Source organism: Elgaria multicarinata, chromosome 3, assembly GCF_023053635.1.
Source record: "Elgaria multicarinata webbii isolate HBS135686 ecotype San Diego chromosome 3, rElgMul1.1.pri, whole genome shotgun sequence".
Classification (NCBI taxonomy): Eukaryota; Metazoa; Chordata; class Lepidosauria; order Squamata; family Anguidae; genus Elgaria; species Elgaria multicarinata.
The window spans coordinates 165,914,542-165,936,897 of NC_086173.1; the positions used below are offsets into that span (position 1 = coordinate 165,914,542).

The 22,356-nt window shown below is 44.4% G+C and overlaps 2 protein-coding genes and 1 long non-coding RNA gene across 3 annotated transcripts in view; all 3 read left to right on the forward strand.

Annotated features, from left to right (window-relative positions):
* The first annotated feature begins 5,634 nt into the window (after nucleotides 1–5,634).
* On the forward strand, nucleotides 5,635–13,576 carry LOC134395746 (zinc finger protein 165-like). Its single transcript, XM_063121909.1, has 2 exons — nucleotides 5,635–6,029; nucleotides 13,439–13,576. Exons 1-2 carry the CDS (start codon nucleotides 5,799–5,801, stop codon nucleotides 13,574–13,576), a joined length of 369 nt encoding a protein of 122 aa, XP_062977979.1. The 5' UTR covers nucleotides 5,635–5,798.
* A 657-nt stretch (nucleotides 13,577–14,233) lies between these two features.
* LOC134396496 (uncharacterized) lies at nucleotides 14,234–15,525 on the forward strand. The gene is made up of 3 exons (XR_010025271.1): nucleotides 14,234–14,264; nucleotides 14,484–14,610; nucleotides 15,273–15,525. It is a non-coding gene; the product is annotated as an uncharacterized LOC134396496 (long non-coding RNA).
* A 1-nt stretch (nucleotide 15,526) lies between these two features.
* Nucleotides 15,527–22,356, forward strand: part of LOC134395747 (uncharacterized) — a gene marked incomplete at its 5' end in the record, with an annotated part of 275,440 nt that continues 268,610 nt past the window's right edge. The window contains 2 exon segments of the mRNA XM_063121910.1: nucleotides 15,527–15,853; nucleotides 15,856–17,022. Coding sequence (XP_062977980.1) covers nucleotides 15,527–15,853; nucleotides 15,856–17,022 — 1,494 coding nt within the window.

Sequence of the window (22,356 nt, forward strand, 5' to 3'; positions counted from 1 at the left end):
AGGAATTCGGCTTGGGAAAAGATAGCCCAAAATAGTCTCAAAGCTAAGGGAATTTATTTATTTATTTATTTTATTACATTTATATACCGCCCCACAGCTGAAGCTCTCTGGGTGGTTTACAACAATTAAAAATGGTAAACATTAAAAGTATACAAAATTTTAAAACCATCAAAAACATAAAAAACAGTATAAAATCAACAGTATCCATTTAAAAACAACAATTCTGGGGTCCATTAAAAACAAACTTAACATTGTTAAATGCTGTTAAAATGCTGTTAAAATGCCTGGGAGAAAAGTCTTGACCTGGCGCCGAAAAGATAACAACATTGGTGCCAGGCGAGCCTTATCAGGGAGATAATTCCACAGTCGGGGGGCCATCACTGAAAAGGCCCTCTCCCTTGTTGCCATCCTCCGAGCTTCCCTTGGAGTAGGCACTCGGAGGAGGACCTTAGATGTTGAGCGCAGCCTATGGGTAGGTTCATGTCGGGAGAGGCGTTCCATCAGGTATTGCGGTCCCAAGCCATATAGGGCTTTATAGGTTAAAACCAGCACCTTGAATCAGGCTCAGAAATGTAGTAACTTTTGAGTAGTAGACATGTGTAGAATTGCACTATAAATAGGCTGACCCTATGAAAAGGAAGACAGGGCTCCTGTATCTTTAACAGTTGCACAGAAAAGGGAATTTCAGCAAGTGTCATTTGTATATATAGAGAACCTGGTGAAATTCCCTCTTCATCACAACAGTTAAAGCTGCAGGAGCTATACTAGAGCGACCAGGTTTAAAAGAAGGCAGGGCTCCTGCAGCATTAACTGTTGTGATGAAGAGGGAATTTCACCAGGTTCTCTATATATACAAATGACACTTGCTGAAATTCCCTTTTCTATGCAACTGTTAAAGATACAGGAGCCCTGTCCTCCTTTTCTTGGGGTCACCTTACTTAACCTCCCTCTTTTTAGAGCAGTGGTTCCCAAACTTTTTCAGGTCACCCAGCACCCCACCCCCCACCCAAAACTATAAAAATCATTTCAGAACAGTGGTTTTCAACGACCCACCAAGGAAGATAATAACAATAAAATTCAAAACAGTAACAATTAATTGAATATTTTATTCAAAATGCAATTGGTGTGCCCTGCCATGCTGGCTGCAAACAGAGGCGTTCGCTCTCTTTTCCCTCCCTCCCTCGGCAAGCCTGGGGCAGGTGCTTCCCATTTAGAGGGGATTCTAGGAATTGAAGGTCTTTTTAATTTTTAATTTTTGTGAACTCCGGCTATTGGGTGAGCTCCGGCTATTGGGCGGTATAGAAATGTAATAAATAAATAAATAAATAAATAAATACAATTTTTCTGCCTAAACATGCATTAAATTGTGCCTTTAACTTATCGTGTCACACTAGCATGAATACAGGAATCAAACAGGATTTCCTTCTTCAGTGGAACACACTTACTTAGGAGTAAGCACCATTTTTTTATAGGAAAGGATAATGTATTTTAATTAAAATTTAAAAATAATTATCTGCCAACTGGTACAGAGTTTTCCTATGGAAAATCTGGCTGGGACTGAAGTAGAGGGGCACTAATTTTACTGTACTACTACTTATTGTCTTTAAATATGGTTAAATATCTCACAGTTACCTTGCTATTCTATCTCTACAATTCATTTTCTCCTGTCTTTTCTTCACCCTCTCTTCGTTTTCAGGCTGAATCCTATGCACATTTACCTCGGAGTAAGTTCTATTGATCTCAGTGGGGCTTACTTCTGAGTAGACATACTTAGGATTGTGCTGCAGCTGTGTTTTTATGGTGACACAAGATACACACATACCATGTTTACCAAAAGAACGCTTGAAAAAAGGGGGTTGGGCACCCTGAAATAAGCAAGGGCAGATAGGAATTGTTTCAGCAAGCATTCTGGGAAAAGGTGCTGCTGAATCTTCTTTAGCCAGGAAGGACCTGGGGAATTGCAATTCTCTCTCCTCCCCCTTTTCTTTTCTCTCCCAATCCTGTTGTAGTCCAGATTTTTTGGGGTGGGTGGGAGCACACACAGAGACACACAGCATCTCTCTCTCTCTCTCTCCAACCCCCCTCCCTCCAAGCCCCCCCTCTCTCTAACCCCCCTCCCCCCAAGCCTCACAATAGCTGCAGGGCTGATTAGGACAGGAGGGCAGCAGCTCAGAGGGGAGATGGCCCCAATCTGCAACTCCTGACCGGGGAAGGGAGCCTGGTGATACCTTGCAGCAGCACAAGCAGTCCTGCACCCCACCCAGCCTGCCGGCTGACTGCTGCTCTTGGCAGCTGCTCTGCCATCCGCTGTCCTCCACTTGCTCCTTCCTCTCCTTCGCCACACGGCTGCTGCTCCCGCCTTGTGCAGCAACTATCTCGAGAGCTCTGCTGGGGCAGCTTGTAGGAGGGAGCAGCTCTGGCCGAGGGAGCGATCGAGCAGGTGGTGGTGGCTCCAGCAGGGAAGAAGCCCTGGGCCCTCCTAGGCAGGAGAAGAGTGGGCAGAGCATCTGAATTCGCCGCCCTTTCCTGCTCTGCTGCCTCCTGTGGGCGCTTCCCCCATCCCCTACTTCTGGTGGGGCCGCTGTGGGCTTGAGATAGGAGGAGGGAGCGGCTGCGGGAGTGAGAAAGCCCTTCCTGAGCAGGAGCCCTGTGGGGAGAGCAGCTGAATTTTCCACAACTTCCTGCTCCAGCCCTGGGTTTTAGGACCTTCTGGAAAGACCACCTGCTGCCCCTTTGCCTGTTAGCGCCCCCCTATACAATCCCACCGCCCCCAAGGGGGCAATACCGCCCACTTTGGGAACCACTGTTTTAGAGCATCTATTCTTGTTTAGAGTTCTGAAGGGCACCAGGTTGGGGAACACTATTCTGCAGCAAGGGCAGGCAGCAGGACGGAGGGCTCCCATGCCGGAGGCTGCGTTACGCACTCAAAGGGGAAACCCCCAGGAGCAGATGGGGCGGCGATGCTGCAGGGGGGATAAAAGACCCCTTGGAAAAGCCCCTTTCCCAGGTCCGTGTCTTTGCCAGGAGCCTCTGCGGCTCTCTAGTGCTGCCTCCACCGAAGGGTTAAAGAGGCGGAGAGAGGGGGCTGGGTCCTAGAGCCTGGGCTGGATGAGGCCCCTCCCTTCCGGCCCCACACTTCCTCCTCCCCCCCATTGCAAAGGAGCCTGGGATTCTCCCCCTGCTCCTGCCAGCCTCGCCTGTCCGCCGACTGCGGCCTCTTTTCCCCTGCGAAGGAGCCGGTGAGTGCAGATTGCAAGGGGGTCCCTGGGGGGAGGGGGCGGAAAGAGAGCCCCCCAGGACAGGGGGGTGCAAGTTTGGGGCAGGGGGTGGGTGGGAAGAGAGAGGGAGCCCCGAGCCCCCCCAGGGGACTGACCCACTTACGGCCACTCCAAGAGACCCCCCCCCCGCCTTGCACCTCCTTCCCTCCCCATAACTAGGGGATCGCGGAAGGGAAGGCTGCAGAAAGGAGGGGGGTCTGGGAGGGGCCCAAGAGGAAAGGTCCCAGGTGGGGAGGAGGAATGTCCCACCTGAGGGCAAAAGGCTGCCCTGGTGTCCTGTTTGCATTGCATTTTTATTTTGTTTCCTCTCCCTGATTCAAACCTAGTGAATAAGAAAATTCTTAAGTCACTTTGGTCACGAGGCCTTCGAAATACAACCTGGGACGCTTTTGTTGATTAAGAAGGGAGCCTGCTGTTGGTTTTAGTCCGTCCCTCTTTGATGTATTAAGTGAGCCCGAAGTTTACATCCTGAGAGCTGGGAGAAATCGCTGTTACTCAGGTCCCTGTTTGGGGTTCAAGTGCTGGGAGCAGAGAGGGCTTAGAAAGGGAGCGGTGGGACGGATTGGGAGAGAAACTCTGGTTCATCAGCAGACCTGTTATTTCCTGGAGGGACAAAGGTTTTCCTTTCTGGAGCCTGAGCTGGACTCAATCCTGCTCTCAATGCAGGATCGTGAACAAGAGACCTCCATGAGAAGAAGTTTCCATGTGTGTTTGACGCCTCACGGCTAGAGGCTCGCTGATTTCAGAATTTTCCTTATATTCAATAAACAAAAAACCTACGGTTTACAAAACAACCTTAAAGGCTCCACAGTTTTCAACCAAACTCCAAAAAGCAGGGAAATTGGGAGTTAAGGCTCGCAAGCCTTTAACGCCACATCCTCCCTAAGGAGGCAGAAAGTGCCAGTGAAATTCTCATTCTCCCAAAGCAGATATAAACCATGAGGACAGGATGGAGAATAGGATATGCAGAGGTGACGGTGGGCTTGTGGAAAACTGATGACGAACAACTTAGGGCCACCTACTTCTCTTTTTTTGTTTAGAGCAGCCCTTCCCCAACCTGGTGCCCTCCAAAGGTGTTGGACTACAGCTCCCATCATTGCAAGTCAGTATGTCCCATAGACAGGAATTGTGTGACTTGTACTCTCAAACATGTGGAGGGCAGCAGGCTATCATATGCAGAGGTGAGTGGGGGGTTCTGGAAAACTGATTGGGGAATGCTCTTCTAGAGCAAGGGCAGGCAAAATGTAGATCTCTAGATGTTTTGGCATTCAACTCATAAAAGTCTCTGTCAGCATGGACAGTGATCAAGAATGCTGAGAATGCTGTGACCGCAGAGGATTTTTCTTACGTGTTCAGCAGTGTGAGATCAAAGGCAGAGCTACCACCTATACTAGATCCATGTGTAAGGAACGATTATTTTCAAAACTATTGATGAAAATGATTTTTGTCCTCACCATAACATGGGAGTTGCAGCGCAGCACATCTGGAGAGCACCAGGCTGGAGAAGGATGGTTTATACTTGGATCCTGTACATGTCTACTCAGAAGCCAGTGCCACTGAGTTTACTAGGGCTCTGATGAGATGATGTATTGTGGAGGGATTGTGGGGAGTGAACAGGATATTTTGTATGAACACATTTTAAGGAAAAACATTGGTTCTTTGAAGGGCAGGGTATTGACCAAAAGCTGAAAGTGCCAGCCCTTGCTCTGGTTCTACATCTCCAACAAATAGTGTCCCTTCTGTTATCAATCGTGCTGCTCTATGCAAGATGTGCGTGAGAAAAAAATATTGCGCAGCCCCAGTATTTGGTAAGGATATAGAACAGCATTTGAGGAAGGGTCATTCTGCTCAGGGTCCAGAAGGGTGGCAAAGGGACCCCCGTGCCGTCAGGTATCAGGTAGCCAGGACTGAGTGTCTTTCTTTGGGTGGCTCTGACTCAACGGCTTGCCGTGATGTGGCTTTTATTGCTCTTTTAAAGTTGTTTAATTTCTGCTGTGGCTTTTTAGTTTCATTGTAACTTTTAGACTGTTTTCCCCCCCACACCCTCCCCTGTCTCCTGTTAATCGTTCAGACGCTCAGGGCCTTACTCTGATTTAATAAATTGCCTGAAGCCTTGGTGAATTGTGGTTATTTTCAGGTGAACTGGCTCCAGTTCCAGTGTTTCACTGGGAACCGGTGGGAGGGGGGCGGCTGGGTTGGGAACTTTAACCAGGTCTACCTTGTGTGCCTCCTTCACAAGCTCCGTTTTAATTCCTACAGCGCAGTCTCTGCCTCAAAGGAGAAATTGGCAGCCAAGGCAGGAGACTGTTTCGAGTCCTGGTGGGAGCAGACATGGAGAAGAGCGTGAAGATGGAAGAGCAAAGCTTTGCAGGCCCTGATGCAGAAAACGTCTCCTGCAACTTCCAGGAAAGGAGCCGTGCAGAGCCCTGGGAAGGAAGAGTGCAGCAGGACCAGCCTGGGAGCAACACCTGCTCAGACGTGGAGCTTCAGCCCTTCAGGGACTTCTGCTACCAGGAGGCCATGGGGCCCCGAGGGGTTTGCAGCCGTCTCCACCACCTTTGCTGCCAGTGGCTGAAGCCAGAAAAGCACACGAAAGCTCAGATGCTGGACCTGGTGGTCCTGGAGAAGTTCCTGGCTGTCCTGCCCCAGGAGATGGTGAGCTGGGTCAGAGAATGTGGAGTGGAGACCAGTTCCCAGGCGGTGGCCCTGGCAGAAGGCTTCCTCCTGAGTCAGGCAGAGGACCAAGAGCAGGTGAGAGCATTTCATCTAGATAACTAACAGGGACTGTGTTCTGAATACTTATCTCAACGTTATTTTACATGTCCTTTAAGGAAGGGATGCCCCAATTTCCAATGGTCCAACCCCCAAGTATAGTTGCTCTTCATGTGTAGAGCAGGCCCTCACTGGAGGATAGTTAAGCTAACACTGGATGGTTAAAATATGCAGTTCCCTACCAGAGGATGTAGTGATGGCCACCAATTTAGATGGTTTAAAATGGGGGTTAGACAAAATCCTGTAGGAGAAGACGGTGAATGGCTACTAGTCCTGATGGCTATATCCTACCTCCAGGTGATGGACCACTGTGGGGAGAGAATGCTGGACTAGATGGACCTTTGTTCTGATCCAGAATGACTCTTCTTAGTTTCTCATGACAACAGGAGAAGTGAATGGGTTTGTGAAGTTCTGGGGAAGGAGGGGATCCTTCTTCAACTGGTGTCAGAGTCATCCCAACAGAACAGGAATAGCATTTGTAGACACCAACCCCCCGTGTTTACAGTGGAAAATGCTGGATATTAGGGAATGTCTGGGGGGTTCTGTCTTTCCATCTGGCTGGTGTTCTAGCACTTTGCTTATAGAGTCATAGAATAGCAGAGTTGGAAGGAGCCTACAAGGCCATCGAGTCCAACCCCCTGCTCAATGCAGGAATCCACCCTAAAGCATCCCTGACAGATGGTTGTCCAGCTGCCTCTTGAAGGCCTCTAGTGTGGGAGAGCCCACAACCTCACCAGGCAACTGATTCCATTGTCGTACTGCTCTAACAGTCAGGAAGTTTTTCCTGATGTCCAGCTGGAATCTGGCTTCCTTTAACTTGAGCCCGTTATTCCGTGTCCTGCACTCTGGAAGGATCGAGAAGAGATCCTGGCCCTCCTCTTTGTGACAACCTTTTAAGTATTTGAAGAGTGCTCTCATGTCTCCCCTCAATCTTCTCTTCTCCAGGCTAAACATGCCCAGTTCTTTCAGTCTCTCTTCACAGGGCTTTGTTTCCAGACCCCTGATCATCCTGGTTGCCCTCCTCTGAACACGCTCCAGCTTGTCTGCGTCCTTCTTGAATTGTGGAGCCCAGAACTGGACGCAATACTCTAGATGAGGCCTAACCAGGGCCGAATAGAGAGGAACCAGTACCTCACGTGATTTGGAAGCTATACTTCTATTAATGCAGCCCAAAATAGCATTTGCCTTTCTTGCAGCTATATGACACTGTTGGCTCCTATTCAGCTTGCGATCTACAACAATTCCAAGATCCTTTTCGTTTGTAGAATTGCTGAGCCAAGTGTCCCCCATCTTGTAACTGTGCCTTTGGTTTCTATTTCCTAAATGTAGCACTTGGCATTTATCCCTATTAAATTTCATTCTGTTGTTTTCAGCCCAGCACTCCAGCCTATCAAGATCACTTTGAAGTTTGTTTCTGTCTTCCAGGGTATCAGCTATCCCACCCAATTTTGTGTCATCTGTCAATTTCATAAGCGTTCCTTGCCCCTCCTCAACTAATTGAGGAGTAAGTAATCTCCAAAATTTGCTCTTGATTAGGCTGCTTTTCAAATCCTAAAATGTGTATCAACCGTACTCACGGCCTGTATGCTCCCTTATAGAGGACTGAGTGGACTAATATGATGCTTAAAACATAGTTAATACAAATCTAATAATACCTACTACATATAAGAATGAAAATACATATCAAAACGATGACAATGACAAAACAATGACAGAAAAGGAATACAATAGAGCTGTACTTTAAAATAGAAGAACAGGATTACAACCAAGGCATCCAATTACACTCTTCGTTGAGTCCTTGTGGTTGTAATGTCCTTAAGGTGAAAACCCAGAATATTAAATTTCATCCTGTTGTTTTCAGCCCAGCACTCCAGCCTATCAAGATCACTTTGAAGTTTGTTTCTGTCTTCCAGGGTATTAGCTAACCCACCCAATTTGGTGTCTTCTGCAAATTTGATAAACGTTCTCTGCACCTCCTCGTCCAAATCATTAATAAAAATGAAGAGCACTGGGCCAAGGACTGAACCCTGTGATACCCCACTTGTTGCCTCTCCCCAGTTTGAGAAGGTTCCATTGATAAGTACTCTTTGAGTCTGATTCTGTAGCCAACTGTGGATCCACCTAATAGTTGTTCCATCTAGCCCACTTTTCGCTAGTTCGTTAATCAGAATGTCATGTGGTACTTTGTCAAAAGCTTTGCTGAAGTCAAGATATATGACGTCCACAGCATTCCCACAGTCCACAAGGGAGGTTACTCGATCAAAAAATAAAATCAAATTAGTCTGACAGGACTTGTTCATGACAAATCCACGTTGGCTTCTAGTGATCACCGCATTGATTTCAAGGTGTTTACAGATTGACTTCTTTATAATCTGCTCCAGAATTTTCCCAGGGATGGATGTCAGACTGATTGGTCTGTAAATCCCAGGTTCCTCCTTTTTGCCCTTTTTGAAGATAGGGACAACGTTATTTTATTATTTATTATTTATTTATTATATTTATTTGTATCCCGCCTTTTGCCCAATGCTGGGCCTCAAGGCGGCCTTACAAAGTTTAAAATATACATGGGGGGGGAGGGAAAACAAAACCATAAACAATTAAAAAATACACAACAAAATTATAAAACATTAACGTAGATGGAGGGCTGGATTATTCTCCAAAGGCCTGCTTGAACAAAAAAGTTTTAGCTTGCTTTCGAAAGCCCATCAAGGAGGGAGCCAGCCATAGCTTCCCCAGGAAGAGAGTTCCAGAGTACCGGAGCAGCCATCGAGAAGGCCCTCTCCCATGTTCCCACCAAGCGTGCCTGTGAAGATGGTGGAACTGAAAGAAGGGCCTCTCCAGAAGCTCTCAAAGCACGGGCAGGCTCATAAGGGAGAATACGTTCTTTCAAATAACCTGGACCCGAACCATATAGAGCTTTATAGGTCATAACCAGCACTTTGAATTGTGCCCGGAAACAGACTGGAAGCCAGTGGAGCTGTTTTAACAGGGGAGTTGTATGTTAAAACAACATTAGCCCTCCTCCAGTCGTCCGGCACCTCACCCATGTCCCATGATTTTGCAAAGATAATAGACAAAGGTTCTGAGAGTTCTTATGCCAGGGCTGAAATCTCAGCCCCCTGACAAAGACACAAGTTCCTGTGCTGTGTGGCTTGGATGGTAGATCAACTTTAGAATGAGACCTGAAAGCCAAACCGATTGGGAAATGATGCCCTCGGACCTGACCTGACCCATTTCTTTCCTTCCCACCTCCCCCTTCTCTGTTTGGGATCCTCCCTTTTGTAAACAAAGTAAGTTTAAGAAAACTTACACTTTTGGAGCGAATGCAGCTTTTGTGCTCACAGATGCGGGTTCTGATCATTTTTGTGGTCATACCAATGTTCAATAAATTACATGGACTCTTGATGACATGAATCGCAAAAGCTGCATTCGCTGCAAAAGACTTCCGGCACCTCTGGTCAAGCATTTTCTTGATATGGGCCATGATGACAAAGACCTGAGATTCTGGATTATTGAAAGGATTGGAGGATATGGGACAAGAGTAGACCATCGACTAAGAAGGAGGGAAATATTCTGGATTTTCACCTTAAGGACATTACAAACACGAGGACTCAAGGAAGAGTGTAATTGGATGCCTTGGTTGTAATCCTGTTCTTCTATTTTAAAGTACAGCTCTATTGTATTCCTTTTCTGTCATTTCTTGTCATTGTTTTGATATATATTTTCATTCTTATATGTAGTTAGTATTACTAGGTTTGTATTAACTATGTTTTAAGCATCATATCAGTCTACTCAGTGCCCTTTAAGGGAGCATACAGTCCGTTAGTACAGTTGCTACACGTTTTAGGATTTGAAAAGCAGCCTAATTAGGAGCAAATTTCGGAGATTACTTACTCCTCAATTAGTTGAGGAGGTGCAGGGAACGCTTATCAAATTTACAGATGACACAAAATTGAGTGGGATAGCTAATACCCTGGAAGGCAGAAACAAACTTCAAAGTGATCTTGATAGGCTGGAGTGCTGGGCAGAAAACAACAGAATGAAATTTAATAGGGATAAATGTCAATTAATGCACCCAGGAAAAAGAAACCAAATGCATGGTTACAAGATGGGGAATACTTGGTTCAGTAATACTACAAACAAGAAGGATCTTGGAATTGTTGTAGATCACAAGCTGAATATGAGCCAACAGTATGATGTGGCTGCGAAAAAAGCAAATACTATTCTTGGATGCATTAATAGAGCTTCCAAATTGTGTGAAGAACTTGTTCTTCTCTATTCAGCACTGGTTACGCCACATCTTGAGTATTGCGTCCAGTTCTGGGCACCACACTTCAAGAAGGATGCAGAGAAGCTGGAGCGTGTTCAAAGGAGGGCCACGGGGGTGATCAGGGGTCTGGAGACAAAGCTCTATGAGGAGAGATTGAAAGAATTGGGCATGATTAGCCTGGAGAAGAGAAGATTGAAGGCAGACATGATAGAACTCTTCAACTATTTTAAATGTTGCCACACAGATCAGGGCCTGGATCTCTGCTCAATCATCCCAGAGTGCAGGACATGGAAAAAGGGCTCAAGTTACAGGAAGCCAGATTGTGTCTGGACATCAGGCAAAACTTCCTGACTACTATTCTATGATTGTGTGAATATTATTATTTTAATCTCATTCAGAATGTTTTGTGTTTTTCCTTACCTTTTCCTCTTAAGTGGACTATTTTGTTGTGTTAAATATCCTCTCATGTAAGCCTTACTTGCATCCCAGACCACTCGACAATCCGTCCATACAGTATTGCGCCCGAAGGCACAGACAACGTGTCTTCCTAGCATTTCGACCAGCTGTCTCTTGAGCCAACTCAGGATACAGCGGGACACACCGCTACAAAGACATGTCACTCCCGGAAGGTCCCCTTCTTGTGAGACTTTTGGGAGAGCCGGCAAAGCCGCCGCTCACTTGGTGGCTTCCCTGCTTCTCCCACAAGCCCTGGACTGACGCATCTTTGTAGCCATGGAGTGATCCACCCCGTGTGCGGTCTCCTGAGCTTAGAGTGCTTCATTTATCGGGCTTCTCACCAGAGTGAATTCTTTGATGTCACTTAGGGCCTGCGCTGTAAGCAAAGCTGTTGTATTACCCTACAGTACTGTTCCCTTAGGTATGTCTGCCTTTGTATGTCTAGCGAGTGCAGAATGTTGGACTGTGTGGGTGTGGCTGATGATGCTGTGAAAGGGGGAGGAGCATAAATGGGGAAGTCTAGAGCTTGGGAGTGGTTGGTTAGTTGGTTGGGAGTGTCAGTTAGGATTGTCAGTGGTGTGGAGAGTGAAAGGAGACAAGATTTTAAGAGATTTAAGATTACAGTTTTTATTAAAACTAGTAGATTAAGCAGGTGAACTTGAATTTGAAGTACCTAAGATCAGCTAAACAAAAATAAACATTTTATTTTGTTTTGTTACCTCAAACCACATGTCTGCTTGGCTTTATCACCTGCTCTACAGTTACTATCATAAACATCTTATATATTTATTTATATTTATTTAATTTATAGACCGCCCCATAGCTGAAGCTCTCTGGGCGGTTCACAATGGTTAAAAACAGGAAACATTAAAAAAAAAAGTATACAAAATTTAAAACCATCAAAAACATAAAAACAGTATCCATTTAAAAGCAACAGTCCTGGGGGCTGTTAAAAACAAACTTAGTGTTGTGAAATATTGTTAAACGCCTAGGAGAAAAGTCTTGACGTGGCGCCTGAAAGATAATTATTATTATTATTATTATTATTATTTATTTATATAGCACCATCAATGTACATGGTGCTGTACAGATAAAACAGTACACAATGTTGGTGCCAGGCGAGCCTCATCGGGGAGATCATTCCCAAATCGAGGGGACACCAGCGAAAAGGCCCTCTCCCTTGTTGCCATCCACCGAGCTTCCCTCGGAGTAGGCACTCGGAGGAGGATCTTAGGTGTCGAGCGTAGTGTACAGGAAGGTTCATGTCGGGAGAGGCGTTCCGTCAGGTATGGTGGTCCCATTCTATGAAGCAAGTGCAGCTGCTGGTTATAATATTTTTTAAAAAAACCACTTTGTTAATTTAAAAAACAAGTTGAGGGGCCATAGTGAAGGTTTCAAGAAAGGTGTGTGGGAACACACAGGTGACCATGGGCATCCAATTGGCTTCTCCCAGTGTAAGGTAGGATCTCTCATTTTGATCTCTCATTTTATTTATTAATTACATTTATATCCCACCTTTTTTTCCTCCAAAGAACCCAAGGCGGCGTACATAATCCCCCTCCTCTCCATGTTATCTTCACAACAACCCTGTAGGGTATGGAGAATGTGGATAGGGAGACATTTTTCTCCCTTTCTCAAAATATTAGAACCCAATGGGGTCATCCCATGAAACTGATTGGTGGGAGACCCAGGACAAATAAAAGGAATGACTTCTTCACACAGCACATAGTTAAATTATGGAACTCACTACCACAAGATGAAGTGTTAGCCGCCAATCTGGATGGCTTTAAAAGGGGGTCTATGTGTGGATCTGTTGACCTACAACCAGGATGATCAGGGGAATGGAAACAAAGCCCTATGAAGAGAGACTGAAACAACTGGGCATGTTTAGCCTGGAGAAGAAGAGATTGAGGGGAGACATGGTAGCATTCTTCAAATACTTCAAAGGTTGTCACACAGAGGAGAGCCAGGATCTCTTCTCAATCCTCCCAGAGCGCAGGACACGGAATAACAGGCTCAAGTTACAGGAAGCCAGATTCCAGCAGGACATCAGGAAAAACTTCCTGACTGTTAGAGCAGTATGACAATGGAATCAGTTACTTAGGGAGGTTGTTGGCTCTCCCACACTGGATGTCTTCAAGAGGCAGCTGGACAACCATCTTTCAGGTATGCTTTAAGATGTATTCCTGCACTGAGCAGGGGGTTGGACTCTATGGCCTTGTAGGCCCCTTCCAACTCTATGATTATATGTACACCACTTTCTGGGGAACGTGGGCAGGAGGGTGCTGTTGAACTCATGTCCTGCTTGTGCTCTTCTTACGTTCTTATGATCACAGGAGAAATGAATGGGTTTGTGAAGTTCTGGGGAAGGAGGGGATCCTTCTTCAACAAGTGTCAGAGTCCTCCCAACAGAACAGGAATAGCATTTGTAGATGCCAAACTGCTGTGTTTACAGTGGAAAATGCTGGATATCAGGGTTGAACACTTAGCCCCCTCACAAAGACACAAGTTCCTGTGCTGTGTGGCTTGGATGGTAGATCAACTTTAGAATGAGACCTGAAAGGTAAAGCGATTGGGAAACGCTGCCCTCGGCCTTGACCTGAGCCATTTCTTTCCTTCTCTAATCCCTCTTCTCTGCCTGGGATCCTCCCTCCTGCTCCAGGTCCAGGGGATGTTGGCCAGAGCACCCACAGATTCCCCTGAGGCAGAGAAGGCTCCACCGGGCATCACACAGGGGCCGCTGGACAGGTGGATCTTGCAGGAGGGGGACGGAGGACCCTCCTCACTGGGTAAGGATTAGTGGACGTGTTTTCCCATGGTCTCCCTTCCTCAATTACGCCTGAACTGCATGAGCTGTCTTAATGTTCTCCTTGAGCCTGATTTTGCTGGGGGAGATACTCAGAAAGGAAATGTTTAGTAATGTGGTTCAAGGGTATCAGACCCACTCTGGCCCAGTCTTAAACACTCAACAACTAAGGTCCTCCTCCAGGCTCCTACTCAGAGGGCACATCAGAGGACAACAACAACGGAGAGGCCTTCTCTGTGTTGGCCCCCCAGCTGTGGAACAATCTCCCCAATGTGGTTCACGTGGCACCGACATTGTTATCTTTTCAGTGCCAGGTCAAGCAATATGTAATTAATTAGCCTGGGTCTGTTTTTTTAGGGTCATAGTTTTAAAACTTGTTATAGTAGTTTTATATGTATGTGTATATAGTATGTTTTCACAGTTTTAAATATTTGGATATTGTTTTTAAGTGCTTCGGCTCTGGTATGGTAAAGAAATGCAATCAATACATAAACACTGAAAATAAACAATGAAAATGGGAATAGTTAAGAATGTTAACTTACCTTCTCACCTTCCCATCTTCTTTACCCTCCTCACAGGGAGCAAAACAACCTGCAGGGGAAGTGAACTGATCCTGGTGGGTCCTTCTGGGCCTGGTTCGCTTGGCAGTGGAGTGGAAGCGGTTTCTGCACAGCCTGGGCAGGTAGGGGAGTCCTGGGGGCCTCCGTCTCCTGCACATCTCTTTGGTCCTGGAAGAACCTGCCCCTTTAGCCTTTGCTCTTCTCCAAGATGGCTGCTAGGAAGGCCTTGAAGGTCACTCACAATGCTTTGGCATTCAGAAAGAGGACCTCACCATCCTTGTCTTCATGGATTGCTACATAATGCTTAAAGAGAACATCATTTCTTCTTCTTCTTCTTTCAGGGTCTGGTGACCTTTGAGGAGGTGGCCGTGCATTTCTCAGAGGAGGAGTGGGCTCTGCTGGATCCAGGCCAAAGGACTCTGCACAATGAAGTCATGGAAGAGAATCGTGGGATCCTGGCCTCTCTGGGTAAGGAATGGGATTCCTCTGGGTAAGGCTCCCTCTCTGCCTTCTTGCCAGATCCCGGAAGGTGGAATTTCAGCTCTTCTTTCTTTGTGTCCGTGCAGAATACAAGTGTCATTGACTCCAAAGACCTTACAAAACATTGAGAAAAGCCCATTGATGGACTTGCTCTGTGGCAGAGATGGCTGCCAACCCATCTTACTTTGCTGCTATAATTGCATCTGCATAATATTGAAGATATTATCTTAATGGTCTCCAGAGAGGAGAGGAGAGTTAAGCCTTTTCAGAAGACAGCTCTGGACAGCTTGCTTTTCATTTTAAGATATAACTAGACATTGAAAATAACCCTTAGGGTTGAATTCCCACTTTCCAGTTCCCGGTTAAATGATCAGCTAGGAGAAAATGGCAGATTTTAAGTGTATTTTATTTTTACAGTATTTTATGTTGTTCATTTATTTTCTCAACTACTTTATATGAGTTATTCCATATAAAGAAAAGCACTGTATGGCAGTCTAGTTCTCAGTTCTATTGATCATCGGGATATTTAATTTGTTTAGAAGGATCTGCCTCACCAACGTTGTTTTTTTTTTTTTAATCCTGTGAATTAAATCAGCAACCATTTGTTTTGTTCCAAGATTTCAAGACGATTTCTGTGTTTATACTTGCAGGTGATCACAGGGGGATCAAGAAAAATGGCCCACACCAGAGAAGGAAAACTGAAGAGAAGAGGGAAAACGAATCCATTTCTTTTGAAGGATCAGACATCTGTGAAACTCCAATACTAGAAGCACCAAGTAAAAAGAACATTTGTAAAAGGAAGAAACAGAGTAAAACTCAGAAGATTAATTCTAACAAATATCAAAGGTTTCAATGCTTAGTGTGTGAAAAGCTATTCACTTTCTACTCACAACTTAACTTCCATCAAAGAATTCACACTGGGGAGAAGCCCTATAAATGCTTTGAGTGTGGGAAGAGCTTTGCTCTCAGCTCACACCTTAAGCAGCATCAACGAATTCACACTGGGGAGAAGCCCTATAAATGCTTAGAGTGTGGGAAGACCTTTGCTCACAGCACACAGCTTAAGCAGCATCAAGGAATTCACCCTGGGGGGAAGCCCTATAAATGCTTTGAGTGTGGGAAGTGTTTTGCTCTCAGCTCACACCTTAAGCAGCATCAACGAATTCACACTGGGGAGAAGCCCTATAAATGCTTAGAGTGCGGGAAGACCTTTGCTCAGAGAACACACCTTAAGCACCATCAGGAAATTCACAGCATCAACGAATTCACACTGGGGAGAAGCCCTATAAATGCTTGGAGTGTGGGAAGAGCTTTGCTCATAGCACACAGCTTAAGCAGCATCAACGAATTCACACTGGGGAGAAGCCCTATAAATGCTTAGAGTGTGGGAAGACCTTTGCTCATAGCACACAGCTTAAGCAGCATCAAGGAATTCACCCTGGGGGGAAGCCCTATAAATGCTTTGAGTGTGGGAAGTGTTTCGCTCTCAGCTCACACCTTAAGCAGCATCAACGAATTCACACTGGGGAGAAGCCCTATAAATGCTTAGAGTGCGGGAAGACCTTTGCTCAGAGAACACACCTTAAGCACCATCAGGAAATTCACACTAGGGAGAAGCCCTATAAATGTTTAGAGTGCGGGAAGAGCTTTGCTCAGAGCAGATATCTTAAGCTGCATCAAAGAATTCACACTGGGGAGAAGCCCTATAAATGCTTTGAGTGTGGGAAGAGCTTTGCTCAGAGAACACACCTTAAACAGCATCAGGGAATTCACACTGGAGAGAAGCCCTATAAATGCTTAGAGTGTGGGAAGAGCTTTGCTAACAGGTCAAGCCTTAAGCACCATCAGGAAATTCACATTAGGGAGAAGCCCTATAAATGCTTTGAGTGCGGGAAGAGCTTTGTTCACAGCAGCAGACTTAAGCTGCATCAAAGAATTCACACCGGGGAGAAGCCCTATAAATGCTTTGTGTGCGGGAAGAGCTTTGCTCAGGGTATACATCTTAAGCTGCATCAAGGAATTCACTCTGGGGAGAAGCCCTATAAATGCTTAGAATGCGGGAAGAGCTTTCATCGGTGCACAGAACTTAAGCGACATCAAAGAATTCACACTGGGGAGAAGCCCTATAAATGCTTTGAGTGCGGGAAGAGCTTTGCTCAGGGTATAAATCTTAAGCACCATCAAAGAATTCATACTGGGGAGAAGCCCTATAAATGCTTTGAGTGCGGGAAGAGCTTTGCTCACAGCAGCAGCTTTAAGAAGCATCAAAGAATTCACACTGGGGAGAAGCCCTATAAATGCTTTGAGTGCGGGAAGAGCTTTGCTCAGGGTATACATCTTAAGCGGCATCAAAGAATTCACACTGGGGAGGAGCCCTAGAAATGCTTTGAGTGTCGGAAGGTCTTTGCTCTGAGCTCACACCTTAAGCAGCATCAAAGAATTCTGTTAAAGCAGCCCAAAATAGCATTTGCTTTTTTTGCAGCTATATCACAGTGTTGGCTCATATTCAGCTTGTGATCTAGAACAATTCCAATGTGGTTCTTGTTTGTAGTATTTCTGAGTCACATATCCCCCGTCTTGTAAATGTGCATTTAGTTTCCTTTTCCTAGGTGTCGAAGTTGGCATTAATCCCCATTAAATTTCATTGTGTTGTTTTCATATCAGCACTACAGCCTATCAAGATCACTTTGAAATTTGTTTCTGTCTTCCAGGGTATTAGCTATCCCACCCAATTTTGTGTCATCTGCAAACTTGATAAGCGTTCCCTGCACCTCCTTCAACATTTAAGAAAAATGTTGAAGAGGACTGGGCCCAGGACTGATCCCTGTGGTACCCCACTCCTTACCTTCCCCCAGATTGAGAAGGTACTGTTGATAAGCATTCTTTGAGTCTGATTCTGTGGCCAACTATGTATCTGTCTAATACTTGTTCCGTCTAGCCCACTTTTAGCTCTTTTGTTTATTGGACTATCATGGGGCACTTTGTCAAAAGCTTTGCTGAAGTCAAGATATATAACATCCACAGCATTCCCACAGTCCACAAGGGAGGTTACCCGATCAAACAATGAGATCAGATTAGTTTGACAGGATTTGTTCTTGACAAATCCCTGTTGGCTTCTAGTAATTATTGCATTGTTTTCAAGGTGCTTACAGATTGACTTGTTTAGAATCCGCTCCAGAATTTTCCCAGGGATGGATGTCAGACTGACTGGCCTGTCTTTTCCCAGGTTCCTCCTTTTTGCCCTGTTTGAAGAAGGGACAATGTTAGCCCTCCTCCAGACATACAGCACCTCACCTGTCTTCCATGATTTTGCAAAGATAATAGACGGTGGTTCTGAGAGTTCTTCCGCTAGCTCTAGGATGCAGTTCATTAGGCCCTGGAGATTTGATCTCATTCAAGGAAATTAGGTGTTCCTTGACCATTTGTTTATCAATCTCAGACTACAATCCTGCCCCCTCAACTTCTGCTTCACTTTTTCCAGGGGGGTCATAGACCCGCTTTTGGGAAAAGACTGAGCCAAAGTAGAAATTCAGCACTTCAGGCTTTTCTTTGTCATCTGTTATCAATTACCCATCCTCGTGAAGCAGTTGATCCACCATTTCTTTCCTGTGTGTTTTACTATTCACGTATCTGAAGAAAGCCTTTTTATTGCTTTTAGCATCCCTCGCTAATCACATCTCATTCTCAGCTTTAGCCTTTCTTATGCCATTTCGGCACTTCTGTGCCACCTGTCTGTACTCTTCTTTTGTAGCCTGGCCTTCTTTCCACTTCCTGTATGTATCCCTTTTTTGTTATCAGATCATCTATAAGCTTTTTGTGGAGCCACATTGGTTTCTTCTGTTGTCTTCTATCTTTTTTTCCTTGTTGGAATGGTTTGTAATTGTGCTGTTAAAATTTCTTTTAAAAAATACTCCCACCCATCTTGGACTCCTTTTCTCATTAGGGTCACTTGCCATGGGACCTTGCTTATCATAGTTCTAAGTTTATTAAAATCAGCTTTCCTGAAATCCAGAGTATGTGTACAGCTACACTCAGCTTTTGTCTCCTTTATAATCAAGAATTCAAGTACGAGGTGGTCACTCCACTTCTGAAATCTCTTCATTGGCTTCCAATTCACTTCAGAATCCAATATAAACTTCTCCTGTTGACCTTCAAAGCTTTTCACGGTCTAGCTCCTTCCTATTTCTCCTCTCTCATCTCACACTATTGCCCCGCTCGTGCTCTTCGCTCCTCTGATGCCATGCTTCTCGCCTGCCCAAGGGCTTCTACTTCCCTTACTCGGCTTCGTCCATTTTCTTCTGCTGCCCCTTACGCCTGGAACGCTCTTCCAGAACATTTGAGAACTACAAATTCAATCACAGCTTTTAAAGCTCAGCTAAAAACTTTTCTTTTCCCTATAGCTTTTAAATATTGATTTTGTTCTGACTTTATACTGTTAGTTTCACCCTACCCTGTGCCTGTTTACACTTCCCTGTGCCTGTTTGCATTCTCTTTCCCTCCTTATTGTTTACTATGATTTTATTAGATTGTAAGCCTATGCGGCAGGGTCTTGCTATTTACTGTGTACTCTGTACAGCACCATGTACAGCGATGGTGCTATATAACTAAATAATAATAATAATAGAGTTCCCGTAATTGCTACTTTATCCACTAAGTCATCCCTATTGATCAATATCAAGTCAAGGATTGCTGATCCTCTAGTTCCTTCCTCCACGTTCTGTAGGAGGAAGTGATCACCCACACTTTTGGCAGTATTTGTCTCCCAAAAGATATCACGGTAATTGAAGTCCCCCATCACTACTACATCACACTTCCTTGAAACACTGGCAATTTGTTTCTCAAAAGTTTAGTCCTTGTCTTCTCCTTAATTGGGTGATCAGTAGTAGACTCCAATTATAATTTTCTTTTTAGTCCTCACCACATTTCTTTTAACCCAGATGCTCTAGGTGGGGCTCCCAGTCTGATCCGCCTGTATTTCTGTGCAGGGATAGGTATTTTTAACATATAGTGCAACTCCGCCTCCCTTTCTATTTCTTCTCTTTTTGAATGAGTTACATTCTTCAATTGCTATATTCCAGTCATGGGAGTCATCCCACCAAATTTCAGTTATACCTATCATGTCGTATTTGCCTTCATGTAATAAAAGTTCAAGTTCGTTCTGTTTGTTTCCCAGACTCTGTGCATTAGCATATAGGCATTGAAGACCATGTGCTTTATAGTCTGGCTTTGTTCCTATATTTGTTTTGGACAATATCTTGGGGCACTATTGGAGCTGTTCTCTGCGTTAGGATGCATGGGCCTACATCTGTTGTTGCCTTGAAGTTTACGTCTCCCAGCCCCATAAGATTCAGTTTAAAGCCCTCCTGATCAAGTTCTTTATGCTGTGGCCAAGCTTATTTGGGAACTATTTTTGACAAACATGAATTGTATGTTATTTCATAATAATTATGTTAAGGTTTGGAAATTAAAGGTTTTGCGAGATGGGAAAAGGTTCAACTGTCACTTTTGGGAAGAATTGCAACAATTAAAATGAATGCTTTGCCTAGAATGTTATTTTTGTTTCAAACAATACCCATTGTAACATTGAATTTACCATTTGAGCAGTGACAGAGAGAGAGATCTAAGTTTAAATGGCAAGCAAAAAATCCAAGAATTAAAATTAAAATATTGCAGTATGCAAAAGAAAGAGGAGGGCTGGGCCTACCGGACCTCAAAGTGTATTTATCGGACTGCTGTTTAATGTGGATGAAAGATTGGGTGTTGATGAAAAATAGGAAACTGTTGGAACTGGAAGGACACGAATTGAGATTTGGATGGCATGGCTATTTGTGGTACGATAAAGCCAAGGTTAACGTAAACCAAGGTTCTGTCATAAAATGCCATTTTGGTTATCGGCCCAGGGGGCTATTCATAGAAGGGAATTGACAAGTATGCCTAAATGGTTGACATATAATGATGTATTACAAGTGTCACAAGATGAATATCAGTTAAAATCAAGGGAGGAACTGCTGAAAGATGGTCATACGTGTTTTGGTATGTACAAATTAGGTTTCCTTGTGCACAAGTCATGGAAAGGTTTAAAATGGACCGAAGAATGGTGGGTTTGAGCAATCAAAATCTGAATTTGAAATGACGTTATGTACAAATGATGAACATGTTATCTCAAAGACACATAAACTTTTATTAAAGTACGAGACGGAGAATGAGCAAGTAAAAGACCATGATAAAATGGGCTCAAAACTTTGGATACAACGTTTCAATGGAACAGTGGGAGAATTTGGGGGGAAGGTTTGAAATTTACATTATGTTCAAGACTTAAAGAGAATTTTTTAATATGATGTACAGTTGGTATATGTCCCCTGTAAAGTTGGCTAAAATGTATAAGAGTCCCTCAGGAAACTGTTGGAAATTAGGAGAAGGAGGAACCTTTTATCATCTTTGGTGGACTTGTAAAAAAGCCAAAGCATTCTGGATACAAACACACTCTTGAATTCAAAAAAAATTCTCAAGACTAACATACAAATAAAACGGGAGTCTTCCTTCTGGGACTAATGGATAAACAGCTGAAATAGAAGGGGGGAACTTTATTTCTATATATGACAACGGCAGCGAGACCATTGTATGCACAAAAATGGGAGAATGAAATACCAACAACGAATGAATGGAAGTTGAAGATGTTTGAGTTGGCGGAAGTGGCAAAACTCACATCGATAACGAGAGAAAAGTCCACGTCCACGTTTATATCTGAATGGAAACCTCTGATAGCATTTTTGCAAGAAACAGAGAGAAACGATGTATTTGTCTGTGGAGATATAGTTAAGATAGAAGAAAGAATTGAATTTGTTTACTGTGTTAAATGTAATGGAGGAACGAGAAAAGATACTTCGCATTTCTGTTATGAAGAAAGCCGAAAGTACACCTTAACCTTAGATGATTTTTTTATTGTATTTTTGTTTGTACTCTTTGTAATGTTCTTGTGGTATGGTAAGTTTATTCCTCCCAGATCAGTAGGCAAGTGCTTAAGCCAGGACTACTCAGACAGCTTTGGAAGGTACTGGCTCCAGGGAAAGTTCCTTCCCCACAGTCGGACATACTGTGAGGACTTTTGTTCCACATTTTCAGCACTCCGTGCTTGTGTCAATTTTCTATGGGTCATCAAGGTTGATTGATGAAATATTCTACTCCAATTGTATTCATTCTTCTGGGAGTCTTAAAACTGAAGGATCTGCTCTACTGAAAGGTGTTACTATTAGAATTTACTGGACTCTTCCTCATGTGTGACCTTCAAAGCGATTTCAAGCCTTTGCTATAATGGACGCTCACTGCACAGTTTGAGCACTCATGGAGCTTCTGCCTGCATGAATTGTTTGATGTGATTTAAGGTGTATTGCATTGACTGAAGTTCGTTCCGCACTCTGAACATTGAAGGGGCTTCTCCCCTGTATGCCTACTTTGATGGGATGGAAGACTTGCACAATAACTGAAAATCTTTCCACGAGCATTTATATGGCCTCTCCGCAGTGTGGATTCCTCCATGGGTTTCAAAGTGCAAACTGTGAGTGAACCTCTTTCCATGCTCCATTACTGAAGGTGAGCGATTTCTGCTACACTCTTGGTTACCACCTTTCAATAGGAAGGCCGTTCCAATCCTTCCAGTGTTTTACTATCAACCATCTTGCCGCTGACGCTAAGAGGCTCACTAGTTTTTTTCTTTGCAGCTCACCATCGAATCCC